The 18,125-nt window shown below is 43.1% G+C and overlaps 1 protein-coding gene across 3 annotated transcripts in view; it reads left to right on the top strand.

Annotated features, from left to right (window-relative positions):
• The first annotated feature begins 5,913 nt into the window (after positions 1-5,913).
• The window catches only part of PLEKHG1 (pleckstrin homology and RhoGEF domain containing G1), an 84,120-nt gene continuing 71,908 nt past the window's right edge, over positions 5,914-18,125 (top strand). For 2 of the 3 annotated variants that reach the window (XM_040965482.1, XM_040965483.1), the window contains exon 1: positions 5,944-6,408. In XM_040965482.1, the coding sequence (XP_040821416.1) occupies positions 6,001-6,408 (408 nt within the window). In that variant the 5' untranslated portion in view covers positions 5,944-6,000. Of the gene's footprint in view, positions 6,409-18,125 lie in introns of all 3 variants that reach the window. The other variant, XM_040965485.1, reaches the window with a different exon arrangement.

Consider the following 18,125-nt stretch of genomic DNA (forward strand, 5'->3'; position numbering starts at 1 on the left):
AGTGAAGGCATATATTGCTATGGGGTGAACTTGAACTCTTGAGTTCTCTGGTATGTCAGCAGCATTGGGGAGATAGATGCTTCTTGGGGACTTAGTACTGTCTCAGTAATACATAAATGTGCATGTTTAAACTTTGAAATTTGAGTCACTCCCTCAGTTGTTTCCAACTTGGAGCCTCTGCCTGGATCTGGTTCCTTATTAAATGAACGTTGTGGGCTAAGAGTGTGGCTTCGTGCTTATTCTTGAGTCTTTCTCTGTCCTTCTTCCCTGTGAGTCATAAGGAACTACGAAGTTCTCATTATTCATTGGTATTGAGCGCAGCACATTCTCTCGAATTCCATAATTGCCCAGCCGAAGGAATCAGTCTGGGCCTCTGCTGTCTAGAATAGCAATGAGCACAACTTGAGAAACTCCTGCCTAATGCTGCGCCCTCCTGGGAGGAGCCTTTCTGCCTGGCCATGTGTCTCTCTGGGAGATGTGACAGGGAGTCGTGGGCTCTGGAACCCACAAGGCCTCACCCTCCAACCCTAAATATGGTCAGAGGAAACCATGGAAGGTTAGGCATTAAACCCAAGTCAACCTGAGAAACAAGTTAGAGTTGGGAGTGTTGTTTTGGTTTCTGGCAGTGACGTTCTGAAAACAATTAAAATGATGGAAATTGGAAGAGCAAAGCAACAAAGTCAAGGAATTTGAGTTCTTTTAACTGGAAAGACGTTAGGGAGGGGAACCTAGAAGACAAAATGTATGGAAGCTGTCTGGCCATGATTTCCTTTTAAAAACGCTGGCACAAAGGGAATATTCTATTTTTGTGGCTTTGAGGCTAGCAAGAACATTTGTAAGAATCAAGGAGATGCCAGGGCCTCTAAGGTGCTTCCACTCTCCCACCTCCAGGTCTAGAACCCCATTCTCACAATGGGTGGAGCCAAGTTACTTTAGGGTAAATCTATGGTCATGAGATCCTCCTCATGCAAGGCATTAGGAATGTTTGTGAAGAGGTTCTTGAAAATTATTGTGTGAACAGCCCTGTGTTTGGGATTTCAACAGAGAGAGAGCTCAGGAGAAGGGTAGTAGAAAATTACATAAACATTAATACACCTGCCAGCATCTTTGACCCAAGCAGAGGCACAAGCGTTCATACTGTAACATTTGTCTGAGTGTGTCAGTTCATCATGGAAAAGCCTTTGCTACAGAAGTACCTCGCAGTTCTGTTTTTGCACATTCCTAATATAAGAGGACTTCAAAAGGTTTGTAGAAAAAAGAAATTAAGATAAGTTTAATGAAAAAAATAATTCATTAGTTGAATATTTCTCATACTCCTTATTAATGAATGAAATTTTTAAAAAGACATACTTTGTGTTGCATGACTCTCCTCATTCCCTATTATTTGAACAAATGTCGATAAGAAGATAAATTTAAGACATGCAAAATAATATAATTATGTAGACTACCTCTAGATCAGTATTATCCGATTGAAATATGCTTATGGGTCATACAAGCAATTCTAAAAATATTTTTAAAGATTTATTTGAAAGAGTGACAGAGAGGGATAAAGAGCTCCCCTGTTTGCTGGTCCTACCAGCTGGCTTTGAGCCAGATCAAAGCCTAGAGCTCAGAATTCCACCTGGGTCTCCTACATGGGGGATGGGGTCTCAAGTGCTTGTGCTGTCATTAGCAGGGGCTAGATTGAAAGCAGTGTAGCCGGGACATGAACTAGCATGATATAAAATGTGAGAATCGTAAGCAGCAACCTGACCACTCAGTAGATGTGATTTTTAATTTTCTAGTAGCTAAATTGGAAAAGCAGCATGAAATTAGAGGAAATAATTTTGATAAGAGTATGAGTCATTGGGCAAGGTGGTTGTTGTAACAAGGTAATTTTCTGTCTGTGGTACAGGCATCCCATTTAGGCACTGGTTCTAGTCCCAGCTGTTCCACTTCCAATCCAGCTCCCTCTTTGTGCCCTGGGAAACATCAGAGGTGGCTCAAGTCTTTGGGCTTCTGCATTCACATGGGAGACCTGGAGGAAGCTCCTGGCTTCTGGCTTCAGATCAGTTCAGCTTCAGCCATTGCAGCCACTTGGGAAGTGAGACAGTAGATGGAAGATACTCCTCTCTGTCTCTTCCTTTTCTGCCTTTCAAAGAAAAATAAATTAATTTTATAAAGAGTATTAGTCACTATTCTAAAATGTTATGTCAGCATGTGATTGATATAAACATTCTTGGTGTATTTCATACCTTTTTCTACAACATCCTTGAACTCAGGCATGTGTTTGACACAGCACTTCTGTTCAACTGGCCACTGCTTAAATGCTCCATAGCCGTATGTGGCCAGTGGCTACTGTGTTAAGCATGTTGTCTGGGGAAATGTGTTCATCATTAAGGAACTGGAGCAGAAAACAGCAGACAAGACAGGTTAAAAATCTTCAATTATTTTGAGGGAGGTGAGAACAAGACTAGACGGTTTTTATGAGATATATTTCCATATATGAGAAAACTGTAATTATTGTCTAACAATGAATCAACATAAAAAATGACATCCATTAGCAAATATACTCTCATATTACCTGTTATTATACAGCCTGCCTTTTAATGTTTCACTTGTGTCATTGGTAATTTCCAAAGGTATTTAGTTTAGACTAGCACATTTGGCTCAATACTAGAGACACCAATATCTAAGACTTTTGGTTTGTATAAAGTGCTTGGTTAGCAGGCTAAAAGGTAAGTGTGCCCAGACCTGTGGCCTGGTGCAAGGCAGAAAAGCCCAACTTGGTACCGTTCCAAAGCTAGGATGGGCTACCAGTCTGGCCTAAGTTTTACATCCTGCTTTCCCCCACCTCTAGCAGAGTTCTGAAAGGCACTCATACTCCTAGCAGCCCAGCATGTACCTCATTACAATAAAAAAAAAAAAAGATTTTATTTCCTGTTTGATCCCTCAGTCTCAGTATGGGCTTTCTAACTTGGAGAGAAAGTAATCAGAGAAAAGAAATGATAAGAAACGAATGAGTCTCTACTATATGTATTTGAAAGGCAGAAGGACAAAGAGAGAGATTTTCCATCTGCTGCTTCAGTCCTCCAAATGACCAGGACAAAGCCAGGAGCCTGGAACTCCATCTGGGCCTCTATGTGGCTGGCAGGGGCTAAAGCACTTGGGCCAGCTCTCACCGCTTTCCCAGGCAGCTTAGCGGGAAGCTAGATCCAAAGCAGAGCAGCCAGAACTTGAACTGGGGCTCTCATATTTGATGCTGACATCACAAGCAGCCGTAACCCAGGGCATCACAGTGCCAACCTTATTGTGTTAGCTTTTAAACTAACCCTGATAATCAATGCAGCATTAAGGTTTATGTAATAGTTCCCTGCACTGGAAAGACTGACCCATGTCTAGACAGAATATGAGAACTTGCCCTGGAGGCCAGTACCCAGCGGTAGGAGGGATGGGCTCTTTGATCTTGCTTTTGATGGATGTTCTAGCCTTTCAGATAAATATTTCCACCTTTCATGTGGTCCCAAATCAGCCCCCTTGGATTCCTGCAACCTTGAAGAGTCTTCATGAAGTTCCCATGTTAGCACTCATTTCCTGCGTTGAGATCAACGTAATGGTGACAGTTAGGGTAGAAGCCAGCGGGAAGAAAACCTTGTTATATGAAACACCCATGATGTTGTGAACACCAGTCCCCAGCAGGGGCAAACATCCTTTGCTGCAAAGCAGGCTGAAATACATGACTACATCTTGGACGTTTGCCACACTCAAGTTGAATCAAGGTTTTTGGGTCAAGTGCATCTTAACAACTAACCAATAGATGTTTTATAGGCCATAAAGTTGTTGTAGCACAAACAAAAAGAATATTTCAAAAGCCTTCAATTTGCTGCAAACTCATACCAGCTGGTAATGGTTATGTAGAAAAGTATTTCTTAACGTATTTTCCCTTTTCCGTGCCTTCTGGTTGATCCAGAATCGATTATTTTATATTCACAATTTTATTTTGTATTAATTTTTTAATTTTTATTATTTTTTCATTGGAAAGGCGGATATACAGAGAGGAAAGACAGAGAGGAAGATCTTCCGTCCAATGATTCACTCCCCAAGTGAGCGCAACGGCCCATGCTATGCCAGTCCGAAGCCAGGAGCCTCTTCTGGGTCTCCCACACAGGTGCAGGGTCCCAAAGCTTTGGGCCGTCCTTGACTGCTTTCCCAGGCCACAAGCAGGGAGCTGGAAGGGAAGCAGGGCTGCCGGGATAGAACTGGCGCCCATATGGGATCCCGGGCGTGCAAGGCGAGGACCTTAACCACTTGCGCCACCGCGCCGGGCCCTTTTGTATTAATTTTGCATTCATAGAAAAAGTCGGGGGCCACTGTATGGCACAGCAGTTAAGATGCTGCAACATGTTTCAGAGTGCTGGGTTTGATTCCTGGCTCCGTTTCCAATTCTAGCCTTTTGCTCATGTGCACCTGGCAGGCAGCACATAATAGCTCAAGTATTTGGGTCCCTGCCACCCACATGGAAGATGCGGATTAAGTTCCTGGCTCTTGGCTTCAGCCTGGTCCAGCTCTGGAAGTTGCAGACATTTGAGGAGTGAACTAGTAGACGGAAAAATCTCAATCTCTCTCTGTTTAATAGTTTGCAAAAAGTGTGTAGAAGGATAAGTCTTGATGGATTCTTTGTATTCTAAAGACATTGGTACAAACTGACCTGAATTATACTCAAAGCTATAAATTCATATTCCTATCAAAAAGTGATAGTTAATCTATATTCTTATTCCTGAGAGTGTCATTTATGACTTTATTTTTCTAACAAAACTGTCAACGTGAGTGCTGTTGATGAAGTGCGCTGCTTTGTCATAAAGCACTCTGATCCTAAAATCCTGAGCTCCAGTCCTGTTGCTGTGGGAGGAAATGCTGATTCTGCCTTACAGGGGAAGATAAGAACTTGCCATTCCCTCAAGTGCTTCTCCAACTTTGCTTTTCCTGTTGGCCCCTCTTAAGAGGACCCCAGATCACATGGTACTGCTGTGGATTAAGTGACCTTTTTGACTTCATGTACGGTCTCTCATGTCCCTCTCTAAGCAGTAACAGCCCATTTCTCCTAATTCCTCTCATAATTTGGCTTCTGCATTTATGATGTAATTGTCTAATTACACTATCATTTTGTAGCATTCCCTGTGGAGTGTGATAGTTAATCAAAAGAACTCTCTAATAACTCAATTCCATAAATGCCACAAATGGAGTGCCGGTTTTTAAAGAAAAGATTTGGAAAAATGTTGTGGTGAGAAGTCATGTTTTAAAGAGGTGTGGTATTAATATTTCAGGATATTTTTTTCTTGCCTGGTGTAGAAAACCACCATCTGTGTGAACAGAGAAAGGCTGAGTGGTCACCCATCTATGCAGTTGAGTAACAGTGCTACCATGAATCCAGCTTACTGTGTTGTGGAATTGTGGTAGAATACTTAAAACCCTAAGCGGTATTTCTCATAACTCCTAAAGCACTTCTGGTGCTTTGTGGAAGTGGGTAGGTTCCTTGTGGTCTGACTGTTGAACCTTTCGTTTAGTAAATCTGGATTCATCTGCCCATGAGTCATTCCAGAGGGTCACCCTTTGAGACTAGGGCCAGTTGTTGTGCTTCCCCAACTCTAATAAACGTAACGAACGCACTGTGATCGAATTAAAATGCAGATTCCTGCTCCCTGGGCCCAGGACAATGCCCAGGTCTCTGCGGTTCTAACAGGCTCCCAGGTGATGCTTTTTGTAACTCCATTTTTGTATTGTGACACACCACAGGCACCTTTGACTCACCTGCCGTGGCTAATATGGCTGCCTTCTGGTGACTACACACACGTGGGCTAGTTTTTAGCCTTTCACTTCCTATCTTGCTTATCTTGTTTCATTTTGTTTTCTTTCATGCATGTAGATGGGCACCAATTGGCTCTCAGAGGCCCATCAGCTGTAGCTGAAATTCCAGATCCCAAGACAACAGCCCAGAACACCTGTTCCCCAGGACCCAGAACCATGGAGCTCTCCGACAGTGACCGACCTGTCAGCTTTGGTTCCACCTCCTCCTCGGCTTCTTCTCGGGACAGCCACGGTTCCTTTGGTAGCAGAATGACCTTGGTTTCCAGTAGCCACTTGGGCCTGTTTCACCAAGATAAGGAAGCAGGGGCCATCAAACTGGAATTGATGCCAGCAAGGCCGTTTTCCAGCAGCGAGCTGCCAAGGGATGTCCCTGCTGGGCAACAGAACATGGATGAGGACAGCACAAGGCAGCCCAGCGCCCAATGGAGTGGGGACACAAGTGGAGTGCCTGAAGCCCCGGCGGACTCTGCCACCAGCCCCAAGCTTCTCTATGTGGATAGAGTGGTCCAGGAGATTCTAGAGACTGAAAGGACCTATGTGCAGGATTTAAAAAGCATCGTGGAGGTAAGGCAAACTTGACTTTCAAAGGTGGTTCATGCAGGAGAAATGCCAAAACACATGCCAAAGCAGGTGTTGGGAGTGGGCCTCCTGTGGTGCAGCGGCATGCTGAAAACTCCAGCCGTAATTTCAGAGAAACCCTCGAGCTGTGCTCACAGGTTAAAATCCTTTTGGCATTTGCACTAACAAATGATTTGTGTGTTGAGAGCAAGAATGATGGTGTTGTGGCCGTAACAGAGTGGTGTTTTTGTAAGTCCTGTGCCGAGTAGCTCAGAGTTCCTTATGCTTGGGAAAACAGATGAGGATGGAGTAGGGCTTCAAGCCTCCTCATGTATGAGTGTCAGGTGCTTTTTACCCCGACTGTCAACTACTTTGACCTTAATCACAACTCTTTCCTGGTGCCTGAGAGCTTCTAAAGCTGTGGGAGCGTGGGTTCCGCCTTCCGAAATGGGGATTTCACTGCTGGGGATGGTGAAATTGTTGCATGGCCCTGGGAGATTCTTGGGGTGCTCAAGCTGGGAGTCATTGAGGCGTGCTGGGCTGGTGTTTGTGTGAAGGAACTGAAAAGCAGTGAACAACCACAGATGGTGGACTTTGCCTAGCCTCAGGTTTTCCTTTCTGTTCACTTTTATAGTAAACGATTTTACTTAAATCATTGCATGCAAATAATTAGTATAATTACATATCACTTGCATGAAGTCTTCTATGTACTGAGCTCAGCTCATGTGCCAGGTCACATCCTGTGGGAATTCAGTGAGTCACCTGGCTGTGATTTAGAGGTTGGTTTTCAAGGATCAAGTAAGAATTAGCAGAGGAACCCAGATTTAGCTTATTGACAACTTATGATTAAATTTATTCACATTTCAAGGGTGAAATTATGTATGCAAATTACACTCACTTCGCTACCTTGAAAGATGCCCAGTTCTTTCCTTTGCTTGTAACTGTCTCCCGTTTTAGAGCCTTCCTCTACAACCTTTTTCAGAGCCTAGCAGAATGTGAGCTGATGAATATGTCCTCCACAAATACATGCATTCCTAGAACCTCACAGAAATCTAAAGCCTGAGCATGATTGAGTTCCACACATGACAGAACCAGACACTGTCTATTAAAAATAGTTAGGACACAACTTCCCGGTAAAAATAGAAAAGTCAACTGATGCTCAACCAAAACAATATGTGGCACCAAATGTAGAATAAAGTAAGCCAATTTCTCTCTCTCTCTCTCTCTTTTTTTACTTCAAACATGATGTCATTTGTACTCAAGAAGAAATACCTGTGAAACAGCCAAAACTTCAACAATCTCTCAGGAACGCATGGTTGTTTAAAGTTTTCTTTGATCTAGTTTCTTCCTTCTATCTTGCCTGGAAACTTTTCTGCCTAATCAAAACTCACCTAGTGAAACATTGAGTTACTGAACTGTATATTTTGTTATGTTGGGTGGTCAACTTGGGTGAGAAGAAGTAAGGTTAGATACAGATGAAAGAACATAGAAGACAACATTTTTTTCCCTTAGAAAGTTTCAGTGTAAGTTTTATTTGAAGCTGTGCAAATGATCTTGCCTGTGATTGGTCAGCTTTTTCTACAATGGCCAGATAATAAATAATTTAGCCCAACTAGGCCCTATGTTCTGTGTCACAACTGCTCAGTTTGGCCATTGGAGTTCAAAGGTAGCTGCAGACACAGCATTCAATGTACAGGCCCGGAAGTCCCACCACATCCCTGGAGCCCCACTTAACACGAGGCTGTGTTAGACGAGGCACTTGCTCCACAGGATTCTTGTGAGAATTAAGTTAGATAGTATTGAAAAGATAAGATAGTGGTACCTGGCACATGGTACACATTTAATAAGCAGTGAATGTCATTATTGTCACCATCAGTGGCCTTAGAATAATTGGCTGGTTGAGAATGGTCTCACTATGCTTTTTACCAAAAGTCTCCCACAAAAATAATCAGATTATTCAATTCATGACAGCAAAAATTCAAGTAGGGAACACATTGAACACAGGAGGTTCCACAGCTAATATTTTGAGTGAAATTGGATCAATTTTAAAGTGCTTGCTGAAAAACCTAGAGATAGTGACACGAGAACAAGGCAGTGGGCCTGGGCAGTGACTGAGGAAGCAGAGTTCCAGCTGGAAAGGAAGGCACAGGCATCTGGGGTAAAGGTACTTTTGTTCCAGAAGTCACTTGAATGTTCTATCTTCCATCGAAAATGAGCCAGTGGAAATCCTTTCTTCATCTCCAGGGTCACTTCTGTCAAAACATCACAACTTCATGGAATGGTTTCACAGAAGAACTGAACCTGTTTTCAATCATTCTTTTCCTTATGTTGGAAAGACAGAGTTACAGAAAGAGGGAAGGAGAGAGAAAAAGGAAGAGAAAAAGAGAGAGAAGGAGGGAGTAAGAAAGAGATAGAGAATCTTTCATCCTTTCGTTCATTTCCCAAATGGCTGCAGCTGCTGGAGTTGGGTCATTCCAAAGCCGGAAGCCTAGAACCAGGAACTTCTTCCAGGTCTCCCACTTGGGTGCAAGGGCCCAAGGGCTTTAGCCATCCTCTACTGCTTCCCCAAGTCGTTAGTAGGGAGGTAGATTGGAAATAAAGCAGCTGGAACTCAAACCCATGCCCATATGGGATGCCAGAGCCCCAGCTGGAGATATAACCTGACACAGCTCCATGCCTGCCCAAACCATTAGTTTTTTATGAAGCATGCCCAATTGTTTTCCCACTTACAGTAATGCTACTCAGTGAGTACTATAATCTGGGTGTTCTTTGAGTAATTCCAAAATTTTATTTACTTGAAAGGCAGAGGGACAGATGGAGGAAAGGCGGGAAGGGGACAGAAAGAGGTCTTTGTTCATGACCCAAATGGCCACAACAGTCCGCAGTGGGCCAGGCTGCAGACAGGAGGCAACCCGCCCATCCAGGTCTCCCCCTCGGGCAGTAGTCCCTCCCAGATGCATTAACAGGAAGCTGTATCAGAAACAGAGTGGCCAGGACTAAAACTGGAGTTTTGATACAAATGGCTTTAACCTGCTACACCACAATGCTTGGTCCTGGAATTCTTTCAAAACACAAATTATTGATTCCTTTCACATCTCTGCCTTGATCTGTGTCTGACATATTTTTTGTAATTCTATAGTTGACTTCCCTAACATTCTCTGTTTCTTTTTAATGCAGACTAATGGTTGTTCATTTTATATTGTGGTCAGTTCTTACATTGCCTAAGAGACAGATTTTCTTCCAAGTTGGCTCCTTCTAAAAAAGAACAGTTTCTGTGGGGGAAAATCAGCCTCACTGCTCATAGATAATTAATTCATTTTTCTGATTTTTAAAATGTTTTGATGGGACATTAAAGTCTGATTTTTACAATGCACATGAACACTTGTAATGATGGGTTCAGTATAACTGGTATGTCCATCACCATGTTGCATGTATGCAGTGGCACAGCTTCTGACTTGGTCCACTTAACTTGATCAAATCCCATGAGTCACTTTCCTTGGCCGTCATTCTCAGTTTCATTTTTCCTGGTAAGTGGTACATTTTACCTCTGTGCTGTGAGCATGTCAGCATCACAGCTGAGGGTGGACTTCTCAGAATTTGTATGTGCTGACCTTTTGGTGAAAGTCACTGATAGACATTCACTGCTCTGAAACACATTTATGCAAATGATGACTTGACATGGTACCCTCTCCAGTCTCCTGGCCTCTGCTGTGTGATAAGGTTGAGCACACACACAAAGAATGTGTTTTTTCCTTTCCCACTCCACATACAAATTCAGAAATCTCTAATACTTTCTGAAAATTGAAAAAGAGCATTGCTTTTATCCCGTTGCCCTTGTTTCCTTGTGTTCCTTCTCTGCATCCTTCCATCTGGACCTGTCCCCTCTTCCTTCCCTCGTGACCACTGTGGCAAACCCATCTCTGTTCCTATGCCCTACATCCTAGTTGTTGACTTCTGCACACTTGACCTTTGAGAGAGGGAAAGATGAGGGCTTGACTATCACTCCTGTCCAAAGGAACAATGGAGCTGTTATTTCATTTTTATATATAACTCCTCAGCATATTTAAAGATAAAATGAGATAATAAATATGAAAGCACTTAAAAGTAAAATAGCTAGTGATATAATTGTGGAAAAGTAGAAATTCATAGTTGGAGCATGGAAAATAAAAGTCTTTTTCTCATGTTTAATGGGACCTTAGACTGACTGAGCAGGAACTATTATGGGTAGAGTGTGTTTCTTTTAATCTTTCCAAATCTTTTATAAAAAGAGTCTTTGAAAGGCTCATAAGATCTGGCCTCTGATATAGTTCGTGACCTGTTTTAGCATTTTAGGGAAGTTTTTAAATAGTTGCTAACATTACAAGGCTGTGTAATTAGAAGTTGCATTCCTACTACCAAATGGCATCTTTGAACTCTGATGGATGCTACATTAAGCCATCGCTTAGGATGTGAGTTTGGTGGAAAGGGGGAGACAGTATGTTGAAGATTTTTGATTGTTTATTTCCTTTCATGGCTAAGGAGCTAAAATCCTTTCCAAGTATCTTTACTCATAAACTGTCTAAGAAGCTAAGAAATGAAAATAATAGCCCTAACATTGACAATGCACACAGCCAGAACTTCAGGACTCAAATTTATTCAAAAGTGCTAGTGAAACAGGGATGGGAATGGCGACCCTCATTGGTGGACTCTTGTGTCAGTAAGTCTGTGTGGACTCTCTGTTCAATGAGTGAGTGCAGAGTGTCAGGACAGGTAGGAGCAGGGAAGGTGGCCCATGACACCATATGCTCTTAGCACTGATGGCGTAGAGTTAGTAAGCAGGACGACTGTGCTACTCTTTTAAAGTGAGCCTTCTTCAAATTTATGCATGATGAGAGAAGGATGCCCAGCCACAGGGCCCGGGGAAGCTATGCAGTGAGTTCTCCATGTCCTCTGCCTAACACTTAACTCCGAGTGGGGTGAGAGATTTGTTACTGCATAATCTGAGTTGGATCTTGTCCTAGAGTACCCCTCCTAGAGGACACACCCTGGAGTGTGGCAATCGTGTCTGGTGAACACAGCTTCCGCAGGGCATGCTGGAGAGACGGAGTGAAAGAGGTGAAATGTCTCTGCTTCTCTCTCTCCATGGTTATAACTGAGTGCTTGTATGTTGCCTGCCCTGGACCAGTGCTAATTGCTCTGCAGAAATGTTGTGTGTCAAGGGACAAGGCTGATGAGAAGAGAGCTATCACTGACTTTATTGTCTTTTTATTTGTAGATGTCCTGGCTTCATACTTTCCCTGCAGCTTAAATAACATTTATTGTGCTGACACTTTTTACGAGGGTCATTTGGACCCCAGTTTTTTAACACTGAGGGGAAAAACATGTTTGTTGCTGGAATGAAGGACCTGGCAAGGATGAATTCTAATAAGTTTTGTTAGGTGGGTGGTTTTATGAGGCATTTACACTGTAGGACTTGGTGTGATTGAATGTTCTCTTTCTCCTTTGTGGAGTTTGAGCACTTTTATGTGAATTAGTCTGTTTTTCCTCCAAGAGTTTTTATTATAATGAGTGAATGTGACCTTTCTTAAAATCATCTAAGGATGGGCCTGACGTGGTAGCCTAGAAGCCAAAGTTCTCGCCTTGCACAAACTGGAATCCCATATGGGTGCTGGTTCTAATCCCGATAGTCCTGCCTCCCGTCCAGCTCCCTGCTTGTGGCCTGAAAAAGCGGTCAAGGACTGCCCAAATCCTTGGGACCCTGCACTCATTAGGGAGACTCGGAGGAGGGTCTGGACTCCTGGCTTTGGATTGGCTCAGCTCTGACCACTGTGGCCACTTGGGGAGTGAATCAACAGATGGAAGATCTTCCCCTGTCGCTCCTCTCTGTATAGCTGATTTTCTAATAAAAATAAGATAAATATTTTTTTTAAAAATCATTTAAGTTCTGTAATCATTTAGAAGTAAACTGGTTCATTAGTTTACTTTTTACATTATTCCTCAAAGTATACCTCTAATCACTCTTCATAATGCCCCAAAGCTCTCTTGATTCATTTTCATGCTTCTTTGCATGACTGTTATTGTTCTTGCTGTTATGGCCGCTTCTTTCCCTCTCAGCCCCACTCTCCTCTCTCACGCCACCCCGTCTTCATCCCCTCAGTAGCAGCACAGCTTAGAGGATGGCCATGGTGACAGATTTTGATTCCTCTTTCTTCCCTCTGCAATCCTGGGAGGGAGGGTGGATTAGAATTACTCTTTCAGTCCTTTCCTAATAGGTTTTGAGTGTTCTGCAAATGGCTTCTGATTGATTGCTACATGACCAAGGAAAGTGTTTCCCAATGGAGAGTTCAATAAATGCAAAAACACTGAAGGTTTGCTGAGTTGCTGCACAAAAGTAGCTACTGCAGACCAGCACCGTGATGCTTACACAGCCGGCATCCTATAGAAGTATCCATTTGAGTCTCAGCTGCTCCACTTCTAATCCATCTCCCTGCTAATGTGCCTAAGAAAACAATGGCAAAGAGTGGAGTACTTGGGCCTCTGCAACTGACAAGATGATTTAAATGACGTTCCTAACTCCTGATTTTGGCCTGGCTCAGCCCTGGCTACTATAGCCATTTGAGGAATGAACCAATAAGAGGAATCTTATTTTCTTCTCTCTTTCTATCTCTCTCTTCTCTTCCTGTCCCTTTCTGTCCTTTCCTCTCCATATCTCTGTAACCTTACCTTTCGAATAAGTTGATACATCTTGTAAAGTGCTGGCAATACATGAGTTCCTATATACCAGGGATGGATGCCAAGTTAGGTTATTTTCTCTAAACTCTATGGCCAGATATTGGGCCAAAATTTAGGGGAATAAACTCAAATGTCAGATTCTCCTGGGAGCACAATAGACAGTGCCTGTACCACCTTAAGTTTTTTAACCATACTATCACCTCATTAGACCTCATCAGTTGTACCCATTCTATGGAGTTACAACTTCTGAATTGTCTGCATATCTATAAGCAAACACCAAGAAAGGGGGGCATCTGCAGTACCAATATTTGAGTACTCACCATGTGTGTATCGAGCACAAGGTTAGCCACTTGTGTCCCATCATGTGGGTACTGCTGCAGTTGCCCTGCAGAATGGACAGAGTACAGCCAGCTCGTGCTAGGTCACCTTGAAGATTAGCAATAGAGTTGCACCTGGAACCTGGGTCTCTTTCCAAAATCCACTCCCATCACTATTGTGTACACTGCTGTAGCTAGCACATCTCTTTTGAGACTCTCTTAAGGGTGGGAAACCTTTTTTTTTTTTTTTTAATTTCTGGCCAGGGGCCATTTAGATATTTATATCATCAGTCATGAGCCAAGCACAACTTAACAACTTACCAATTAACCTGCAATAGATTTATTGAATTTCAAGTCCCTCCTGCAGTTGCTTTGGTAGGGCTGCACCAGGAGATTTTGTGGGACTTATGTGCTCCCCAGGCCAGACAGTCCCCACCCCTGCAATAGCAGGTGCATAGCTTTCAGCCATCTTCCTAAGCTTTCTGTGGCAGGCACAGTAGCACATGGACTTTCAGATCCCATTATTCTTGGTTTGCGGAGATACCCGTATGTGATTTAGGATGTTGAACAGCACACCTGGCTTCTCCCATTAGCTGCTAACAGAACAACTGCCATCCCCTCTTGTGACAACTAGAAATATTTCCAGACATTGCCAAATTCCATAAGGCACAAGATTGCCCCTGGTGGATTACTACTGCTCTAAAGAGTAGTAAGGATTGACTAGGCTATAGAAACATAGAGCTGCCCAAATCTGTGGCTTAGTACTACAAGAGTCTCTTTCTCCTGTCATGGTCCTTTAAGAACCTGGGTCATTGGGAATGGCCTGCTCCATGCAGTTATCTAGGATCCTGGCTGATCAGGCGTTGGCATCTCGAGCTTGCAAGGTTGCTGCACTCCTTCGTGTCTTAGACAACTTATATGAAGGGCAGGAGCATAGGGACACAACATGGAGGCAGTTTCTGGTGTTCAAGTGTACAAAATGTGCAGGTAACATGACATCCCTTCTCTGGACCCCCTGATAAGAATCTTGTTATGGGGCCACATGAACTCTTAAAATAGCCCAGCCTCTGTAACCCAAAAAAGGTAGGAAGCTTTTTTGTACTGCAGTATGCGTTATATATGATTGAGATATGCTCACTGTAAAAACTATACCATAATACTTTCCTCTCCATTCCTCAAAAATAAGAAAGCAAGAAAGAATTTGGTAGTGCTTTCCTGCTGAGATTGTATATTTTTCTCTCTATATAAATAACCCTACAGAATATCTTCAATGATCTCTTTACTTGGATTTCAGATAGAGTCAGACCCATTTGTCCTCGTAGTATTTCTCCTCTCCGTCTTCTTGGAAACTTCCATTATCCCCTTTCTCTGTTGCTTCCCCATTATTTTTACCTCTCTCCCTCCTTATGTTGTCCTACTCATTCCTCTCCATTTGGCCTGCCAGGATAGCCCTGCTAGCAGTGTAGCATTCCAGGCTAAGATGAGGCTTCTGAACTAGCCTAACCCAAAGCCTGGGGCTGTGCCTATCTGGGGAGTGTTCTGGAAGCACAGAAAGGGGAAGGGACTCAATCAAGGCAAAGGATGAAAGCCCTTGGAGGCTTCTCAGAATCCTACTTGGACGCCGCAAGTGTCTTGCCATGTCGATAAAGTTTCTTGCATGTTGATAAAGTTTCTAGGAAAATAGAATGCCTTTTTTCTTACTGCCATGCCTTCTTTTAAATTCAGCCTGAAAAGCCAAAATGATAACCATGGGCACTTGCATAAATAGAAGGCAATGAAAAACAAATCATTAGAATTATTTCAGCATGGATGTTTGCCCATAATAAATTGAGATCCATTTATATTTTTTCAGAGGTGGATTTTTAAGATGACATCTATTAATGTAAATTATTTATGCTATTACCCTTTACCTTGGGCACTGTGGTGATAGCACAATGAACACCAGTTGGTGTAAGAACTTTGATTGCAGTGACCTTGATTCCTCAGTGTCTCCCCAGTAATAAGGTGCAGATTAATGAGAACGTTGTCCTTGAAGTCCCTGATCAGCCTGATTGCTTTTTGATGCCTGGGACTGGGGTGGCTGGTTGACAGGAGTCCATGGTTTCCAAGCTGTTGGAGGTCCTGAGTCAAGTTTTATAAGGCATTCTTCCCAAGGTGCCAGAATGCGTAATCTGAGTATCAGTTACAGATAGGGGTTTTTATTACTCCTGTGTCAAAGGGCTATGGCTCAAGAAGTAATACAGGTGCTTGAGGGAAAGTTCTGGCAGAGTAGTTGGGTTTCACTGTCTGCCACTGACTCTGCTGCAATTTGATATGAGACAAATACAGCCCTAAAAATCTCCATGGTGCAGAATCACCTGGGGCAGAAAGCTCCTGAGGGAAACGGGTTCTGAGCATTGCCCTGACCAAGTTCCTCCATGACACATTCAGAAAAGAAAAGAATCAAATAAACTAGAGGCACAAATATATCTGCCTTACATGGTTTGAAAGTGGGTTTACCAAACATGAGCCTGCATCTGGACCAAGATCTGAGGTTGCTTGTGGAACGTTCCCACACTACCACCTTAGGAGCACGAAAGAGAACAAAAGGAAGAAGAAAAATGTGAGAGAAGAAGAGCAGGAGGTCAGAGAAGCAAATCTTAAGATAGTGTAAGCGCAAAGAGAAAACCCATGGTTGCACCCTTGTGTGAGCAGGGGCAGCTGTGGGGCACTCGCAGCCGGGAGTGGGGTGCTGCGGCTCTCAGGTGGGTGGCAGTGGGGGGAAGGCCTCGCTGGACCAAGTGTGGGCAGGTGCCTTTTGTTCTGTCCTGTCCTATGAAATGGGCTGCACTGTTTTTTTTGCTGGCTCCTAGTGTTTCTCATGGATGAATTCTTCCATAAACATAGACAAAATCTGGAAATGTTGACGAAGTTCAAATTGTTCCCTAATATATTATCTGGTACTAAGTTCATCATTTGAAGACAAATGTCACAGCAGAACTGACTGTACTTACTATCATAGCTTGTTACAAATCAGACTCGCTCCCCTCCACCATTTCTGCTCAGACTGGAAGATTGAAGAATACTATCCCTGTTGCCAAAAACAAAGACTTCCATTCATATTAAATCAGACTGATGAAAGCTACCATAAATATCCTGAGTGAACTTTTAATTTCTGCCTTACAAGAAGCATTGTGTAAAAGAATTTCATGTTGTCACAGTGGTTTTAGAATTCATATTTTATAAAACTAACATAATTAACTTGTAAATATAGACTGTTGTAGAAAATTGCTCATTTACTGAAGAATTTGCATGATTCAGTCAAATATTCTTGTCCAAACTGTAGTGTTTGATGGCTGTAAAACTCGTTACCTCCAGGAGACTAGTCGAACAGTGAGCTTCTGATGCCAACATGAGGATAATGCTTTTCACCAGTACTTCTGGTTCAGCATTAGTGTACACTGGTATTTCAAGAAGTTCAAGGAAATTCACATTATGAAAAAATTATCTATAAACTTCAAAATTTTTTTCATCAAAATAAATCTGGGGTGAACATCTGGCTTAGCTGCTAAGACACCACACGGGACACATACATCCCACATCGGAGTGTGTGGGTCTGTCTCCGTCTCTGCCTTCCAAACAAGTAAATGTTAAAAAAAAAAAAAAAGATGGGGCTGGAACAGTGGTGTAGCAGTGTAAGCTCCACCTGTGGTGCCAAGGTCCCATCAGGGTGCCAGTACAAGTCCCAGTTGCTCCACTTCTGGTCCAGCTCCCTGCTTATGGCCTGTGAAAGCAGTGGAGTTTTGCCCAACTCTTTGGGCCCTGTTCCCACATGGTAGACCCAGAAGAAGCCTGGTTTCAGATCAGCCCAACTCTGGCTGTTGTGCTCATTTGTTGAGTGAGCCAACAGATGAAAACTTTCTCTCTGTATCTTCTTTTTCTGTCTGTAACTCTGCCTTTCCAATGGAAAAAAAACAATGTTTTTTTTTTAAGTTTAATTTGTTAAACATTGATTTATTTGAAAGATTAAAAAAGAGAGAGACTCTTCCATAGAGTTGTTTACTCCGAAAGCAGCAACAGGGCCCAAGCCAGGGAGAAGCTGGGAGCCAGAACTCCATTGGCCTCCCTGAAGGAGGGAGGGGCCAGGTATTTGGGCCGGTTCTTTCTCCCACAAAGCCGGGTCAGTAGCAGAGCAGCTGGAACTCAAAGTGGTGCTCCGTTAGGGCATGCCAAAATTACAAGCAACAACTTAGCTTCCACTAAAATGCAACACCGGCCTGTAAAAGTATCCTTTTTGATTAACTCTTTTAAAAAAAGGTTTATTTTATTTATTTAAAAGGCAGAGTTACATAGGGATAAAAAAGGAGAGACATTTTTTTTTTCTGTTGGTTTAGTCCCCAAATGGCCATAACACAGGGCTAGGTCGTGTGGAATTCAGGAGGCAGGAGCTTCTTCTGGGTCGCCCACATGGGTGCAGGGCTGCAAGGCTTGAGCCATCTTTCACAGGTGCATCAGCAGGCAGCTGCATGGGAAGTAAGGACTCCATCTGGCACCCACGTGGAGTGTTGGTACTGCAGGTGACGACCTCAGCCCTTCTACCATAGCACTTGCCGTTGAACTCCACTTTTCCGTGAACTTTTGTGAACTTCTCTGGTCTTCAGAGGCAGCCTGCTTGGAAGAAGCAGCAGAGAAGGACTTGGAAGAAGCCATACTCCC

This window comes from Ochotona curzoniae, unplaced genomic scaffold, assembly GCF_017591425.1.
Source record: "Ochotona curzoniae isolate NIBS_2020 unplaced genomic scaffold, NIBS_Ocur_1.0 scaffold_3890, whole genome shotgun sequence".
Taxonomy (NCBI): Eukaryota; Metazoa; Chordata; class Mammalia; order Lagomorpha; family Ochotonidae; genus Ochotona; species Ochotona curzoniae.